This window comes from Adiantum capillus-veneris, chromosome 7 (assembly GCF_014529385.1).
Source record: "Adiantum capillus-veneris isolate H3 chromosome 7, ASM1452938v2, whole genome shotgun sequence".
Taxonomy (NCBI): domain Eukaryota; kingdom Viridiplantae; phylum Streptophyta; class Polypodiopsida; order Polypodiales; family Pteridaceae; genus Adiantum; species Adiantum capillus-veneris.
Window position 1 is genome coordinate 40,128,389 of NC_140937.1, and position 18,558 is coordinate 40,146,946.

Sequence of the window (18,558 nt, forward strand, 5' to 3'; positions counted from 1 at the left end):
ATTAGTTAATGAAACTGCCCATAGGGATACAACCTCCTCTACAAGAGAGGACTACAACAATCATATGATCGAGAGACTCTCCCAATGAAAAAACTACTTTCCTTCAAGTGTGAATCTGGGCTTATCCTGGATTCATCTAGGTATATATATATAGACTCTCCCAATGAAAAAACAACATATGTACAATGAGGCTAGATCAGGGGATGGGAGGAGGGAAGAGCCACACAGGTGGATGGTAGTGCCATCTGAGCACACCTTGCACCATGGTGAAAAATGGCCCAGGACACCAAAGTCGAAGGAAAGCCTCTCTGCGCTTCCACATGTGGTCGGAACTGCCCTGGAGTCTCTCAAACTGTCCTCTGAGAGTATGAACCAGCTCAAGCCAAAGATCCCGAACAGTCTCTATTGGTGGTACAGGGCGAGCCTTGAAGATGCGGAAGCAACGGGCCCCGCAAGATGAACCAAGAGTGTCAGGCCATTGATGTGCTCCCCACACACCTCTCTCTCACTGCACCACTCCTGTGGAAAAAGCTCTGTGGCAGGCTGGAGTGTAGGTCGCCCCCCTGCATCACTATCATCCTGCTGGTGGATGATAGCTCAAACCGAAGTGCCGGGCCCGTGAGAGTGGACCAAGCAGCTATCCCCCAAGTGTCTGCCGAGCCGTGGAAAGAGCGGGCATCAGCCGAGGAACACGAAGCCACACCTGCTATGCCAAGGGATAGTGACGCTGACTCTCTACAAGATGGTCACAAGCTGTGCATGCGGACGAGAGGCCACTATGCACCAGCCAGCTCCCAACTGTTGTAGCTCTGTGTGCGACCAGCCACTGAAACAAAGTGACTCGCCTCGGCAGTCTGGAGTCCCACAACCTCTCCCAAAAAGCTGCCAAGAACTCAGTTGTGAGACCCTCCTCCTGCCAATGAGGTGTTGCAGCAAGGCGAGCCTCTCTGTGCTGCCAGTATGTGACGTCCCAGTCGAACAGTGTACTGAAAGAAAGGGACACCTGGGTGGTCTGCAGAAGAGAAGGGGTCCCTCCAAAGCCACCCTCCAGGATCCCACTGTACTCGTGCCAGTGGACAGCTCTCCCAAGCCAACAGTCTCCAATGTCCAGTCGCAAGAGCAACTGGCTCAGGATCGATGACACAAGTCCTCCCACAAATGCCCACCACTCGGATCCTCTGAAAACAGCACTCTGCCACCTGCGGGGCCTCTACTACAACTCGTTGTAAGCGTCCCTCACCCTGTAGGTCGAAAAACAGGGAGGGAACAATCTCTGAGAAAGCCCGATCAGAGATGAGAACCACCAGTTGCGTGAAGGCTCCCATCCATCTGGGCGCTGCTAACTCGAGAGGCGTGAGCCACTCAGCTGGTAGTGCCTCTGAGATGTCCTGGCACATGCTCTACACCCCTCTCATGCCCTGTAGCTGAAAGCCCTGTAGCTCCTCTGACAAGCCTGAAAACTGCAACCATTCACCTAAAGAGCGTGTTGGACCCGCTGCCATGGAACCCCAAGAAACATGAGGCCGACTACCAACCAAGTGACCTCTCTGAGTGCTAACCATGGGGTTCCAAACAAGGGGCTGTTTGTAGGCGCTCCTCCGTGCAAGTAGGCCGACGTTGCTCCAGGCCTCGCCGCAAGTGCTCCCAAGATCGAAGCAACCCCACAGCGAAGCGATCCTCCAGTCTCTTGCTCAAACCAACTCTACGCATCTTTGTGAAGATCCATTTGGTTGAAGGTTGCCAGGGGCCTCTTGCCTGAGGCAGCCTAGCACGAAGCCACTGTAACAAGAACTCCTTCCAAGGCTCCTCACCTGGAAGAAGACCTCGGACGATGAACTTCCCAAGAAGGGCTCTGCTCTGCTGTGCTGGGTCTATGATCCCAAGCCCTCCCTGGGAACAAGGAAGAATGATGACCTGCCAAGCCACTTTGGCCTGGGTTGTCAGAGTGTCGCCTTGACCAAAGGAAATTCTTGATCAGCCGCTCTACCTGGCAGATACAATAACTCGAGAAGATCCAGCAAGAAGTGATGTACCACATAGTAGCCAACAACACCTGGTGAGCCACTACAACTCTGCCAGCCAAAGAAAGTCTTGCGGAGCTCCAACGTAACAACTTCCTCCTGATAGACAGGAGGAGGGGAGCAATCTGCTGCTCGGGAAACAAGTCCAAACCAACCTAACAGCCCAAGTATCGAACTGCAGTCTCTGGGGGAACCCACCTGAAACCCTCGCCTGGCATCCTGTTGGGCACAGGAGCACTACCAACCGAGAAATCCACTGTCTTTCTCCAGTTGATCAGTGCGCCAGATGCGCAACATGTCTCAAGAGCGTGCTCACACTTGTGAAGGTTGGCCTCCTGGCCATCCAAGAACAAGGCTGAGTCGTCAGTAAACTCAACGTCCAGTAGCTCATCTCCCCGAATAGGGAGTGCTAAGCCCCGTAAACCAACCTGCTGCGACACCAAAAACCTGCTCATCACCTCAGCATAGAACAAAAAGAGAACAAAAAGAGGAAGGGGGCAAGAGGGCAGCCCTGTCTGACAGAACGTGTGAGCATGAAACGATCACCTCTACCTCATGACAACAGTACCTGACCGTGTGCCGGTCTGTACAAAGCTGACACCCCTCATATCCAAGCATCTGAGAAGCCAATCCTGCGTAGAGTGCCCTCTAGAAAGTCTCAGCCAACTCTGTCGTAGGCCTTCTCAAAATCGAGAAGAAGAATCACCAGATCCTCACCACGGAGCCGCGCAAGGGCAGAAGCCTCCCAAAAAGTAAAGATGTTGTCAAGGGTATTGCGCTCCTTGACAAAACGTGTCTCAGTCCCATGTATAAGGCTCTCTAGAAGTGGCTGGATTCTCAAACTCAGAGCCTTGGCAAGAATTTTGTAGGCTGAGTTGAGGATGGTGATGGGGCGCCACTGTTGAATCTCATCCAAGGAGCCACCCTCCTTGGGAATGAGGTAGATCAGACCCTCACTCATGCTGTCAAGCATCTTTCCTGCGTGCAAGATGTACTGAAAAGCACTACAGAGATCTAGGCCAAGCAAATCCCAGTACTCCAAGGAAAAACTGGGAGTCAAGCCATCCTCACCTAGACAGCTACCACGGGGGAGTGCACTAAGATCTGTATGCAACTCCTCAAGCTGAAGTGGCAGCTCAAGCCTCTGATGCATCTCCTTAGTCACAAGGCAAGGCATCTGTGCCCACACCTGCTCCTTGCATGCATCCTGACGCTCTGACTGAGGCTCTGCAGACAGTAACTCACGGTAAGAGTCAGTAGCAACTGCACGCATGTCCTCTGGCTCAGAAGCAACTGACCCGTCGGGCCTCCTCAACTGACTGACCTTGGCATGCGTATGCCGAGGTCCCACTACCTCGAAGAAAGCACCAGTCACTCTGTCACCCACCCGTGTCCACTGAGATGCGTGTCGATGGAAAGCAAACTCATGGCATCGCTCCTCTATGCTAACAAGCTCCTGGCCAGCCTGCTGTAGCTGCTCCTCCGACCAAGGACTGTTTGGATGCTGCTCCTGCATCCTCTGCAAGGAAGCAACTCCCCGTCTGAGACGCTGCTCCTCCTCTCTCGCTGCAGCCAGGCGAGCCAAAGACTCCTGGAGAAAGAAACGACTAATATGAGCAAGTCCTGAGGCCACTCTATCAGCACGAGAATCCTGCATGTCCAAGCTCTCTGTCCAAAGAGCCTCTACTCGCTCTCTGAGTGCAGAGTCTAGCAAGACCCTCTCAAGGATGTGAAGCATCGTGCCCCCCCTCCTCTGTCTGTTTGCCACTGTGAGGATCACTGGTGCATGGTCCGAGAAGGAATTCCCTGCCAGAATGCCAACTATCCCACCCAAGTCACTGAAATGGTCACTAGTGTAGAAGCAATCTATCCGTGATAGATTCACTCCTCCCACTCTACGGTCCGAACGAGAGAAGGCCAGGCTGTCTGGGGGCCTCACAAAACTAGAGTGTTGCCACACATCCGAGACCCTCAGTCATACAAAACCTCTCCCAAGCTGCCAGCTCAACTCCATGCACAATAGCATGCCTACCACCAATCCTGTCAGAAGGGTCGTCCAACATGTTGAAGTCACCCCCAATGCACCAATGTTCTGCTTGCGGCTGAGACTCAACAATCTGTGACCAAAACTTTGCTCGTGCACTCGCCAAATTGGACGCTTATATGTTCAGGAAGCCCTCAAGGCAACCCTGAACCTGCATAGTGATCCACTGAGCCTTGCCTAGCACAATAATCCCCCTGTCCACAATGGCTTGTTGCAAAGAATCCACAATAGTCATACATACCCCACCCTGGATGCCTCCAGGTTCAAAAGCAGCTGACCAAAAAGTATCATATCGTCTACGCAAGAGCTGATCACAACGTCTAATGCGGCTCTCACACAGATGATGCTCCTGTAGCATAAGGAGATCAATCTCTCCTTCCGCTAGGCAGCGCTGAAGCTCCTGACGCAGACGGCCCCGCTGACGCTGAAACCGGGGCCCACCAAGTCCGTGCACGTTCCATGAGACGATCCTCATGGGGAGCGAGAGAGAACAGATGCTGCCGCAGCAACTAAATGTGCTATCTTCGAGGCTGGCTTGGATGGGGAGTAATCCGCATCCGAGCGTCCTCTAGATAGGTGTGACTGCAACGAGTGCCTGGCCCAAGCCCAAGTAAAGCGAGCCGTACGTAAAGCAACCTCCTCTGTCCAGGAGTCCTCATGAATGTGTACATAATGGCAAGCACTGCGTATCGGCAAAGAAGTGAACCACAATGTGTCTACATCCTACTGTATCTGGAGGGGTCACCACAAACTTGGCCAATGGCCACAAAGTCTAGAGCATGTCTGTAACTCCTAGGTCTCCCATGTGGTGAGAGAAATCTAGGACCTGTGTATGCAACCACTCCAACACTGAGTCGAGAGTCCACTCAGTCTGGTCCATTCCGCAAAGGGGAAAAGGGAAGCCAACCGCTGAGTCCAAGGCCTCTATCCCCCTAGCTGCAAGGAACAGAACATGAACCCTGAAGCAGGCTGCTGCATGGTCTGCTGAGGGGTCGCCGAGAAAACGTGTAAAGTCGTAGTCAAAGAAGTCCCATTGGCACCGAATGTCGAAGCTCGTCAGACCACGAGGGACTGCTGCAAAGGGAGACGTCTGTACCTGTAGAGGGGGTCGCAAGAAAGGCTGTCCCTCTCTCGCCAAGCGACTCGTGGCAAAGGCGCTGCCAAGAGATCTCCTAGCAACCGGAGATGGCCCTGCCCCCTGGGTCGACTGTGGAACTGGAGCGGGGGGGGGGGGGGGGGGGGGGGGGGGGGGGGGGGGGGGGGGGGGGGGGGGGGGAGGGGGAGAAGAGGAGCGGGGGGGGGGGAGCGGGGAGATAGAGGGGCGAGGGGAAGAGGGGGGGGGGGGGGGGGGGGGGGGGGGGGGGGGGGGGGGGGGGGGGGGATGAGGAGGAGGAGTGGAACTCTAGGGGAGCAGGGGCTGTCGAGGGTGAAGCTGAGGTGGGGGCTAGAGCAGGGACCTCATCCTGCGAAGGGGCATGCGCCTGAGGACCACTCTGAGTGCCAGGCTGTTGCTGTGGCCCCTGCCGTCGTCAACCATGAACCTTCTACCATCCCTCCTCCGTTGAAGCCCCAGGCTCGGAGGGTGGCTCTGCATGTGTGCTCTGTGTCTCTGTGTCTCTGCCTGTGGCTGCTGGCTAGCCCTTGCAGGCTGGGACTGAGTCTGTGGTGTAGGTCGAGGCCTCCTCCGTGGACAGGCCTTTGCGAGATGGCCCATCTGTCAACAAATGAAGCACTGGTTCGGGAGGCCCGAATACTCCACGCTCTGTCTAAACCAACCCCCACTCACTCGAGGCAGAAGAATGACCTTCGGGAGAGTGTGAGTGTCCCTAACCAGAACGCGAACTGAGGGAATGCCGGCCGCCTTGGCAACTATTGAGGCTGCCGTGCGAGGTGTCTCCAGGACAGTCCCAATCGCTGATGAGCCTATGCTGGACAAAAATGGTAGGTACTCCCTCCGCAAACCAAGAAAGCAGACGGAGATGGGGATGTCTGCCTCCTCTACCAGAACATCTGAAGCAGGGTCAAAACCATGTCTCCACTGTCGAAAGTGGGCTCGAGCTGCTAGGATGGTCAATGGGCTCATGGCGATGACCTTGGACGCCATCTCAGGGGTCTCGAACTCGATCTGGTAGTAGCCTCGTCCGAGGATCTAAACGTCCAAGATCTTGCCCACCTCTGCAAGAAGGTGGACTTGGAGAAGATCATGCAGCTCTGCTCTGCTGGGTCTGGTGCGGAGAATCTTGCAGATGACAGAAGTCGCCTGTAGGCGCTCTACCTCTGCGGCTAGGCTCGCTTGCTCTGTCAGTGATAGAGCAAGTCGAATGGTGGGCTCAACGGGGTTGGGCGAAGGGGCTTCAGTGGTGTCCCTCTGTGGCGGAGCTTGAGCCTCCATCTGTGTCTGCTGCTGTGGCGGAGAAAGAGTGGGTAAAGCAATTTTTCTGCACAAGGACCCCGACAAGCGTTGTCAAAGAACCAGCATTGCCAGAGCCAATCGACAGAAGAACCTCGGCATGAGAAAGGTAGAACCAAATGAGCCGGGTTGAGGGGGGGGGGTCAGAGAGTGAAGAGAGGTCGGGGAGGTCGGGACAGGAAAGCAGCGCGTGGCGTGGGGAGAGGGCGGCGGGTGAGGGGGGGGCAGCGGGCAGCGGGGCTGAGGGCCGGGCAAGGGCAGCGCAATGGGGGCAGGTGACGCAGGGGCAGCGGGGGTTGGGGGCAGGCGCAAGAGGGGGGAGCAGGCGACATGGGGGGGGTAGCGCAAGGGGAGTGCAGGTGCGAGGGGGGGAGCGGCAGCGGCGGCTGCAGGCACAGGCCCTCGGTTATCTCACCACATAGGAGACTTGGGGTTAACATACTTTGTGGAAGTTCTCTGTGATACCTCCAGTCTCGGCAGGATGTAGACACATTGTGGTACACTTCTTTGCTGACACGTAGAGCCCACCATGCTATGTATACATACATGAGGACTCCTGGATAAAGGAGGCTGCCCTGCATATGGCACGCTCTTCTTGGGCCTGGGCTAGACAATCTTTCAGTCACGCGTATCTCGAGGACGCTCGAATGTGGATTATTCCCCATCCAAGCCAGCCTCGAAGATAACGCGGTTAGCTGTTGTTGCAACATCGTTTCTTTCTCGTTCTCCATGAGGATTGTCTCATGGAATGTGCAGGGATTAGGTGGGCACCAGTTTCAGCGCCAGCGGGGTCGATTACGTCAGAAGCTTTAACGATGCCTTGTGGCAGAGAGATTGCTTTTCTTATGCTACAGGAGCATCATCTTTGTGAGAGTGGCATTAGACGATGTGGTCAGCTTTTGTGTGGTCGATATGAGACATTTTGGTCAGGTGCATTTGGACCTGGTGGGTATCCAGGGAGGGGTATGTATGACTATTGCAGACTCTTGGCTGCAAGCCATTGTGGGCAGAGGTATTATTGTGCCAGACAGGGCTGGGTGGATTACTATGCAGGTTCAAGACTGCCTCTTGGGCTTCCTGAACATCTATGCGCCCAATGTGGCAAGTGCACATGCAGAGTTGTGGTCTCACATCGTAGAGTCTCTGCCGCATGCAGAGCAATGGTGCATTGGGGTTGACTTCAACATGCTGGAGGACCCTGTGATAGGATTGGAGGTAGCCATGCTACTATGCACAGGGCTGAGTTGGCAGCTTGGGAGAGGCTATGTATGACTTTGAGGGTTTCAGATGTCTGGTAGCACTCTAGCTTTGTGAAGCCCCCAGACAACTTGGCCTTTTCTCGCTCGGACCACAGAGTGGGAGGAGTGAATCTATCTTGGATAGATCGCTTCTATGCCAGTGACCTCATCTATGACTGCGTGGGTCTATTTGCATTTTGGCTAGGACATCTTTTTCGAACCATGTGCTAGTGATCCTCACTGTGACAGATAGACAAAGGAGGGGGAGGATGATGCTACGCATCCTTGAGAGGATCTTGTTGGACGCAGAGCTCAGAGAGCGATTGTGGCTCTTTAGGCAGAGGGCTTGGACACGCAGGACTCCCTTGCTGGCAGAGTGGCCTCTGGACTTTCTCGGCTTAGTCACTTCTTTCTCCAGGAGTCTACGGCTCGCTTGGCTGCAGTGAGGGAGGAGCAGAAGCGTCTTCGATGGGCCGTAGCTTTCTTGGAGAGTATGCAGGAGCAGCACCCTGGCAGTCCTTGGTTGGAGGAGCAGTTGCAGCAGGCTCGCCAGGAGCTAGCCAGCATAGAGGAGAGGCGCCATGAGTTTGCTTTCCATCGATAGGCGTGTCAGTGGACCCAAGTGGGTGACAGAGTGATTGGAGCATTCTTTGAGACAATGGGATCCCGTCATGCGCACACCAGTGTCAGCCAGTTGAGTAGACCCGACAGGTTAGTTGCTTCAGAGCCAGAGGATATGTGTGCAGTTGCTACTGACTTTTACCGTGACCTGCTGTCAACAGAGCCTCAGTCATAGCGTCAGGATGCATGCAGAGAGCAAGTTTGGGCACAGAATTCAGATGCCTTGTCTTGTGACTGAGGAGATGCGCTAGAGGCTTGAGCTGCCTCTTCAGCTAGAGGAGCTCCATGAGGCCCTCAGAGCACTTCCCCGAGATAGTTCTTCCGGTGAGGATGGTTTGACTCCTAGTTTTTTCTTGGAGTACTGGGACTTGCTTGGCTCAGACCTTTGTAGCACTTTTCAGTACATCTTGCACACAGGAGAGATGCCTGAGAGCACGAGTGAGGGCTTGATATACCTCATTTCCAAGGAGGGTGACTCCTTGGATGAGATTCGGCAGTGGTGGCCCATCACCATCCTCAACTCAGCCTACAAAATTCTAGCCAAGGCTCTGAGTTTGAGGACTTAGCCACTTCGAGAGAGCATTATACATGTGACCCACACAGGTTTTGTCAAGGAGTGCAGTATCCTTGACAACATCTTCACTTTTTGGGAGGCGTCTACCCTTGCGGGCCTACTAGGTGAGGATCCGATGATACTTCTTCTCGATTTTGAGAAGGCTTACGACAGAGTTGATTGAGACTTCTTGGAGGGTACTCTGCTAAGATCAAAGGTGTGTCAACTCTCTACAGACGTGCACACAGCCAGGTGCTTTTGGTAGGAGGTAGAGGAGACTGGTTCATGCTCACACGCTCGGTCAAACAGGGCTGTCCTCTAGCATCCTTCCACTTTCTGTTCTATGCTGAGGCGATGAGCAGATTCTTGGTTTTACAGCAGGTTGGTCTGCGTGGCTTAGCGCTCCCTATTCGAAGCGATAAGCTACTGGATGTTGAGTTTGCTGACGACTCAGCTTTGTACTTGGAGGGTCATGAGGCCAACTTGCATAGGTGTGAGTAGGCTCTAGAGATGTTTTGTTGTGCATCAGGCGCACTGATCAAATGGAGGAAGACAGTGGCTTTCTGGGTTGGCTGTGCTCCTATGCCTGATCGGTTGCCAGACGAGGGTTTTAGATGGATTCACCCAGGGACTTCAGTTCGCTACTTGGGCTTTCAGGTTGGCCTGGACTTGTCTCCTGAGCAGCAGATTGCTCCCCTCCTCCTGTCCATCAGGAGGAAGTTGTTACATTGGAGTTCGGCACGACTCTCTTTGGCAAGTAGAGTTGTAGTGGCCAACCAGGTGTTGTTGGCTACTATATGGTACATTACATCTTGTTGGATCTTTTCAAGCTCCTGCATCAGCTAGATAGAGAGGCTGATCAAGAACTTTCTTTGGTCAGGGTGCGAGACTCAGCTAGCAGGGGCCAAAGTAGCCTGGCAAGTCATCACTCTACCATGTTCTTGGGGGGGTTGGGGATCATAGACCTAGCACAATAGAGCAGAACCCTCCTTGGGGAGTTTGTTGTCAGAGGACTGCTTCCAGGGGAGGAGCCCTGGAAGGAATTTTTGCTTCAGCGGCTTAGAGCTCGAGCGCCTCATGCAGGAGGCCCTTGGAGACCTTCCATTAGATGGATCTTGACAGAGATGCGCAGAGTTAGTCTGAGTAGGAGACTAGAGGACCGTTTTTCTGCGAGCCTTCTTTGCTCTTGGGAGCAGCTGCGGAGTGGCCTCGAGCAGCACCAACCCACTTGCCAAAGGAGTGCTTGAGACAGCCCCTTGTTTGGAACCCCATGGTCAGCACCCAGAGAGGCCACTTGGTTGGTGGCCTCATGTTTCTTGGGGTCTCATGGCAGAGGGTCCAATACGTACTCTAGGCAATTGGCTTCAGTTCTCAGGTTTGCCAGAGGAGTTACAGAGCATCCAGCTGCAAGGCATGAGAGGGGTGTAAAGCCTGTGTCAGGACATCACAGCAGCGATACCAGCTGAGTGGCTCACACCTCTAGAGACAGCAGCCCCCCAATGGATGGCGGCCTTCACGCGACTGGAGGTCCTCATCGCAGATCGAGCTTGCTCAGAGACTGTACCCTCCATGTTCTTGAAGATCCAGGGTGAGGGTCGACTACACAGAGTCTCAGTAGAGGCTCCACAGGTTGCAGAGTGTTGTTTTCAGAGGATACGAGTAGTGGGCATCTCTGGGAGGACTCGTGTCATAGATCCTGTCCCGGCAGTTCTTGAGACAGCAGGCCATTGGAGGCTTTGCGCTTGGGAGAGCTGCCCATTGGCAGGAGTGCAGTGGGATCCTGGAGAGTGGGTTTGGAGGAATTCTTTCTCTTCAGCCGACCATCCAGGGGTCCCTTTCTTTCAATACACTGTTTGACTGCGACGTCACATATTGGCAGCACGGAGAGAGGCTCGTCCTGCTGCAACACTTCATTGGCAGGAGGAGTGTCTCACAGCTGAGTTCTTGTGAGCCTTTTAGGAGAGGTTGTGGGACTCCAGACAGCCGCAGCGAGTCACTTTGTTCCAGTGGCTAGTTGCACATAGAGCTACAGCAGTGGGGAGCTAGCTAGTATATAGTGGCCTTTCGGCAACATGTGCAGCTTGTGACCATCCTTTGGAGAGTCAGCGTCACTGTCTGTGGGACTGCCCTATGGCACAACAGGTTTGGCTTCCGGTCCTTCGGATGATGCCAACTCTTTCCACAGCGCGACAGTACACCGGGGGGGGCAGCTGCTTGGTCCACCCTCACGGGCCCTGCACTATAGTTTGAGCTATCTTCCACCAGCAGGATGATAGTGATACAGGGGGGTCGACCTACACTCCAGCCTGCTACAGAGCTTACCCCACAGGAGTGGGGCAGTGAGAGAGAGGTGTGATGGGAGCTCGTCTGAGGCCTGACACTTTGGTTCATTTGGCAGGCCCGTTGCTTCCGCATCTTCGAGGTTCGCCTTGTCCCACCAACGGAGATTATTCGAGACTTTTGGCGGGAGCTGATCCATACTCTCAAGGGACAGTTTGAGAGACTTCAAGGCAGCTCCGATCGCATGCAGGAGCACAGCGAGGCGTTCCTCTGACTCTGGCACCCTGGGCCTTTCTTCACTATGGTCTGGGGTGTGCCCTGATGGCACTACCGTCCACCTGTGTGGCTTTTCCCTGCCCCCATCTCCTGATTTAGCCCTCATTGTACATATGCTTTTTTTCATTGGGAGAGTCTCCCCTTATGGTTGATGTAGCCCTCTCTAGTAGAGGTGGTTGTAGCCCTATGGGCAATTTTATTAACTAATAGAAGGATCTTTTTTCTCGGAAAAAATAAAATAAAATTGCATTATTGGAAATTATATACTTGGCCATTGCATGTTCGCCTGCGAATCGTTCAAAGTATTCTAATGGCTTATGTTCATTTCTTTTTGCCATTGATGCATTGGCCTTGTCATTGTCTCGATTCTCTTATGTCATCCATTTTGTCTCATCTGTGGCGAACTAATGCTTACAAAAAAGACTTGCGTTTGATGTCGATGGAGAAGCTTTGCACTCCTAAACGTTTTGGTGGTCTCAATATCTTGGACTTGTGCAGGCATGTTCTTGCTAGGAAGGCCATGATGTTGCCTACACTTGCGCAACAAATTCAGCCCTGGACTCTTATGTTTGCATACCTGTATCAGCAAGTTGTTACTTCCTCATTTGGCCATTGGCTACCATCTATTTGGGAGGTTGTATCTGGTAAGATGGAAGGGAACATTCCTGGATGTCCTCTTGCTTCCACTTTAATCTCTTCTTGGAAAGAGGTTACGATTCATCTATCATGGAATGCTTGGTTGGAAGGAAATTTGCTTCATTTGGAGAGTCTTCATTGGAGCCAGGCATTCTCTCTTACTTTGGTTGATCGCTCGCGTCGCCAGGCATACTTCCTCTCTTGCCGTGGCATCCGTGTGGTTGAGGATGTGGTGGATGAAGCTGGATACACTTTTGAGTTTCCCTTTGCCGCTCGCCGTTTTCGATTGGGCATGCATTACCGTCAGTTCTAGAGAGAACTTCAGCACATGCTGGTTGATTTTTTGCCCATTTCACCTTTGCCTAATGGTAGTTGCATGTCTGGAATTTTCGGCAAACGCCTTTTCAAGATATTTTTGCCAGTCGAGTTTATGCTCTTCTTCTACCGCAACCTTGGCTTGCTAACCATTGTAATGCCCTTTGGCACATGCATAAATCTGATACCTTGTGGCGGAAGCTTCTCTCTGCCCTATGGAAAAGCCACTTGCCTTTGAAGTTGAAGATGAAATGAAGACTCCCTCATGTGGTTTACAGGATCTCTTTTTTGCTGGTGATCATGAATTATCTAGCAGGCTGGGGTAGCAAACTATGTTGGGCGCATTTTCGACACCCCGTTTTTTGTAAATTTGTACATATGTACATGATGCGCGATGTCAAAAGTGTGTGGACTTTCTTTTTGTGGGTTTAGCAAGCACATGTACATGCAAGGCAAGTCGCTAGTGTAGCGCCAACTATCGGGTTACTGTAAGTGCCCGTTAGTGAGTTTTTGGAAGTGAAGACTTGTATATAACTAAAACTCATGTAAAAGCTAAAAAATGTTCAGCCAAGGTTCAAAAATTTGCAGGTTTTGGGTCGTTGTGCTTCCTTGATGCTTTTGGATGCAGTTTTTTTCCCTCACCAGTGGTCCATCTTGCGAAGGCGTGTCCTCGTAGGAGATCTCGACCCTTGTCGCATGATCAACCTCCCAAGGCTGGTCATGCATAGTAGACAGAGACCCAAAGTGCACAGGCTGGCACCTTACAAAAGAGGGTGACTAGCCAGCTAATGGTTGGCAACAGGTTCACGGCCACCGCCAGCAAGGACGAGCTCGCCACACTGCCCCCCCTAGTGGCCGACCTATGACAGACGAGGAGCATTGGGTTCCTACAAGGAACCGTTTTGACCCTTTACAGCAAGATATCTTGAGGAGCCTCCTTCCACCTCAGCCTTGCCGCTACCGGTCTCCCCTTGTGTGACAAGGATCACATAATTTGGACTCTGTAAAAGTACTAGATTGGCTCCAGGTCCAGGCTCTTGAGTTCTCGCACCACACAGGGGACCTGGGAGTGACAGACTTGATTCAAACACTTTGGCTGCTAGCCAAGTTCAGTGTGACGCCACCTAATGTAGCTGGATGTAGACACATTGTTGTACACTTCTTTGCACTTACTTAGAATGCTCCATTTAATGTATTTGTACATGAAAGGCCTAGGAAAAAAAAATGCATTCCTATGGACTGCACGCTCTTCTCGGGCATGGGTTGGATAGTCACTTCAGACACGCCTCTCTCGGGGTCATTCGGATGCAGATTACTCCCCATCCCAGCCGACCTCGAAGATTACAAGGCTGGCGCAACAGCATCGGTCTTCTCTCACTAAGCCCATGAGGATTGTCTTATGGAATGTGCAGGGCCTAGTTTCTACGCGCAAGAGGGGTCAATTGCGACAGGAGCTCCAGAGATGCTTGTGTGTGGCGCGATAGATATCATAATGCTTTAGGAGCACCACTTTTGTGAGAGCTGTATTCGGCATTGTGGACAAATCTTGCGTGGCCGCTATTAGACCTTTCGGCCAGCTACTTTTGGGCCTGGCGGTATTCAAGGAGGTGTATGTATGACTATTGCAGACTCATGGTAGCAAGCCATCGTGGGCAGAGTTATTATTGTGCCAGGTAGGGCCCAGTGGGTCACGATGCAGGTTCAAGGTAGCCTTGTGGGCTTCTTGAACATTTATGCGCCCAATCATGCAAGTGGACGGGCTGAGTTTTAGTCACATATTGTGGAGTCCTTGCCTCACACAAAGTAGTGGTGTATTGGGGGAGACTTCAACATGCTAGAGGACCCTTCGGATAGAATTGGAGGCAGCCATGCTACTGTTCATGGCGCTGAGCTGGCTGCTTGGGAGAACCTATTCATACATTCGAGGATTTCAGATGTATGGCAGCATGCAAGCTTTGTAGGGCCCTCAGATAGCCTCTCTTTCTCTTGGTCTGACCGCAGAGTAGGGGACGTGAATCTATTCATGATAGATTGTTTTTATGCTAGTGACCACATTTGTGACATGGGAGGATCAGATTGCATTTTTGCAAGGACTACTTTTTCCGATCATACGCCAGTAATTCTTATTTTGGTAGATAGACAGAGGAGTGGCAGTGTCACGTTGCGCATCCCAGAGAGGATTTTGCTTGATGTAGAGCTCAAAGAGTAGGTTGTGGCGCTCTGGATAGATAGTTTAGACATGTAGGGGGACCGTGCTGTTAGAGCCGCCACTGGCCTTGTGGAGCTTAGTGGTTTCTTCCTCCAATAATTTGCAACTCGCTTGGCTGCGACCAGGGAGGAAAAGTGGCTCCGACAGCGAATTGCCTCCTTACAGCGAAAAGAGGAACGTCACCCAAGGAGCTTTTGGAGGAGCAGATGCAGCAGACTCAGTAGGAGTTGATCACCATCGAGGAGGAGCGCCACAAGTTTGCCTTCCATCGTCAGGGATGTCAATGGACTCAGGCGGGCGATAGAGGTACTGGTAAGTTCTTTGAGATTGTGGGGTCCGTTCCATGCGAACACGAGTGTTTGTCAGCTGAGGAGACCCAATGGGTTAGTTGCTACAGGGTCCGAGGATATTAGTTGCTATACTGACTTTTACCGTGAGTTGCTTTCAGCCGAGCCACAATCAGAGCGTCGAGATGTATGCAGAGAGCAGATGTGGGCACAAATGCCTTGGTTAGTCACTGAGGAGATGTGCTAGAGCCTTGAGCGCCCTCCCCAGCTAGAGGAGCATCAAGGCCCTTATGGCACTTCCCCCAGGGTAGCTGCCTATGGGAGGATGGTTTGAATGTGAGTTTCTTCTTGGAGTATTGGGTGGTGCTTGGTTGAGACCTCTGTAGTGCTTAACAACACATTTTGCACATTTGGGAGATGCCAGACAGCATGAGTTAGGGTTTGATCTATCTTATCCTCAAGGAGGAAGGTTCCTTGGTCGAGATTCGGTAGTGGCGTCCCATCACCATTCTCAACTCAGCCTACAAAATCTTAGCAAAGGCTCTGAGTTTGAGAATTCAGCCGCTACTTGAGAGCATTATACATAAGTCACATACGGGCTTTGTCAAGGAGTGCAGCATCCTTGACAACATTTTCACCTTCTAGGAGGCTACTGTCCTCGCATGCTCCGAGGAGAGGATCTTGTGGTACTCCTCTTCGATTTTTAGAATGCATATGAGAGAGTTGACTGGGGTTTCCATGAGGGCACTATGTGCCGGATGGGGTTTACAGAATCGTGGATTAGGGGAGTGTCAGCTCTCTATAAGTGTGTGCACAGTCAGGTGGTGTTGGTAGGGGATGCTTCATGCTCACACGTTCGGTTCGACAGGGCTACCCTCTTGCCCCCCTGTTCCTCTTCGGCAAACGTGGCACGTGTAGACTTGAGAGCTTGAGAGGGCAAGAGGGGGAGAGGGAGAGGGAGAGGGAGACAAAGGGAGAGCTCGAGAGATATAGGGAGAGAGCTTGTACTATGTAGACTTGAGAGCTTGAAAGAGGCTAGAGCTTGAGAGTCGAGACTCGAGAGGATAGAGCTTGAGGCTTGGCCCTTGAAAGCTTGAGCCTTGTGTGCATTGTGAAGGCAAGGGGTGGGGGGAGGGGCATTTTATAAGCCAAAGGCTCAGAAGATAGAAAACCAAAACCTGAATATTTGGCTTACAAGAGCAAAATCTGAAAAAAGTTCTGAATCGTCCGTTCCGGTATCAACTGCTTGTCCGGAACGGCCAGCCGTTCCGAAACGTTCCTTGCTTGACTGGATCCCGGGAACGCTATTCTGGCGTCCCCCCCCCCCCCCCCCCCCCCCCAAAATGGGCGTTCCCAGTAACTATGCTTTGCACCCACATGCTCCAGATCCGCTACCAGTGACTAGGAGGAGGGTGGAAGAGAAGAGTCAGCATACATGTGTTTGATGGAGGGGAATATGGAGTTCTCTACACCCGGGTAAGTTTTTCTCATGGGAGACATCAATGCCCGGACATGCAACCGCTAGTGTGAGACATATGCTTTCAAGGACCAATAAATATAACATACTCAGGAGGAGGAGAACCTCATCTAAGTCTCAACATACATAGCCCACCCCCTTGCCTATGGACGCCATTTACTCAGGTTGGGCTCCCACCACCGTCTCGTTATATAACGGGATGGCTCTTTGGCCTAAGTCTAGAGGTCTAACATGCATGCCACATAGTCGCAGACGGGAGGGGGAGTACAGTGAATATATTATGGCACCTTGGGAGGCTATACATCTCATTAGCTCTTTCACCATCCCACCCATCCCCATCAGAGATGAACATACCTAGCTCTCTCTTTCTTTCACTCGAGCCACCATCTGCCATGCACCTGCTATGCCTACTCCACACTCTACCATCCATTTCACACGAGAACTAGCCCCTGTATACTCAGCAGAGGTTCCTTTTCTGGCTTGATCTATCTGCATCATTGTCCACATTCACCTCCCACATCTCATCTGTCTTGCACACATCAGCCCTCAACTTCTTTCCGCACACTACTCACACCGGACGTACCCCCCCCCCCCCCCCCCCCCCCCCCCCCTTCCTTTTTCCGGGACTATGCCACATAACTGTTGGTATGATGATGAGCGCAGAGGGCTCTACCACACCCTACAAGCACAAAGAGCTCTAGGGAAGATTACAGAGCAGGATGCCAGACGATAGATGAATGTTACAAGCGTTGAGCTTGCGAGGAGGCAGAGGAGCTTGAGCTTTACCACCTATTCATGAGTATTGATAGTGCAACAGCATGATGGACTCCTAGAGAGCCCCACCTGACCACACGCATTGAGAACCCACAGGCATGGCATGATTATGTAGAGAGGTTGTATAATGTCCCTTGGTGGCCTCCGATCCAAGAGCCACTTGAGCCTTGACCTACCATCTCCACTTGCTTCACCACAAATATGGTAACACAAGCCATATACCGACTACAGCATCGCAGATCTGCTGACCACACAGGATTACAGAGTGAGCACCTTATTTGCACATCTGACGTCATAGCGCCGTTGATATCTTTAACAGAGCTATGGTGGAGGGCTTCCCAAAGGAGCGGAGCATGCATTTCTCTCAATCTGTTCATTGGGCCACTTTGGGGTCCCCATCAAGGTAGATCTTTTCTTCTCCTTTTCATCAGGAAAGACCTTGTGTTCTCCAAGTCAGAAAACTCAAGTTTGCAAGTGCAATTTCAAGTTCCGAAGAAATAAACATGCCTCTGGGAGTGCTAGAGATGTGATCTCAACAAGGGAGCACCAAACAAATTTTAATCGTAACAAGGGAGCACCAAACAAGTTGCTGTCAAGTATGTAGGTACCATTAATGCATAGTTACCTGTAACGGTCATGCAAACCTTACGATTGTTAATGCTTTTCTTTTGGGCTCGCACCTACAATCTTTAGTACTCAGACACTGGTTCTTCTTTCTGATGGTCATAATGTGAGTACGTTTCTGCACACTTGAGCCTTGAGTCCAATTTCCCTGACTACAGGCATGATTGCACTTGGTTGTTTGAAGTTTAAAGTTTTGATAGTGTGTTGGTGTACTAGCTTTCAAGCATCTGTGGCTGATTTTATCATGTAAGCTTTGATTTGGAGTTTTAATTTTAAAATTCAGCTCTCAAGTTTTAAGTTTCTTATCATGAATGCAAACTCATGCACCCGCCATTCAACTCTTGAAAAGTTGGCATTCTTGAATGCAACTGGACTTAAATTACAACTCTGGTTGCAAAGTTCTGATGTTTCTGTAATTCCTTGTGTTATTGGCTGGTCTTCAGCTGTTATGCTTGGAGCACAAGCCATCATGCTAGGCTTGCGTGAGGTGGTTGTAGCCGGAGGGATGGAGAGCATGTCAAATGCTCCCTTTCTTCTCCCAAGAGTACGCTCTACAAAGCACCTTGGCGACTTTAACTTAATCGATAGCTTGGTGCATGACGGATTGAAAGATCCTCTGAAGAATGTCTCAATGGGCATATTTGCAGAAATGTGTGCGGAAGACATGCGTATCTCGAGATCAGATCAGGTACACTTCTTCACTCAACTTCTTTGTTGAGTTGGAACCTATGCTGACTACTATGTATTCTGGATTGCAAGTAGCTTCTGTACTTAAAAGGGGTTGATGGTTTGA

The 18,558-nt window shown here is 51.8% G+C and overlaps 1 protein-coding gene across 1 annotated transcript in view; it reads left to right on the forward strand.

Annotated features, from left to right (window-relative positions):
• The window catches only part of LOC147453721 (acetyl-CoA acetyltransferase 2-like), a 154,202-nt gene that overhangs the window by 92,209 nt on the left and 43,435 nt on the right, over positions 1-18,558 (forward strand). Inside the window, exon 7 of the mRNA XM_086516962.1 lies at positions 18,209-18,453. Coding sequence (XP_086373088.1) covers positions 18,209-18,453 — 245 coding nt within the window. The remainder of the gene's footprint in view (positions 1-18,208; positions 18,454-18,558) is intronic.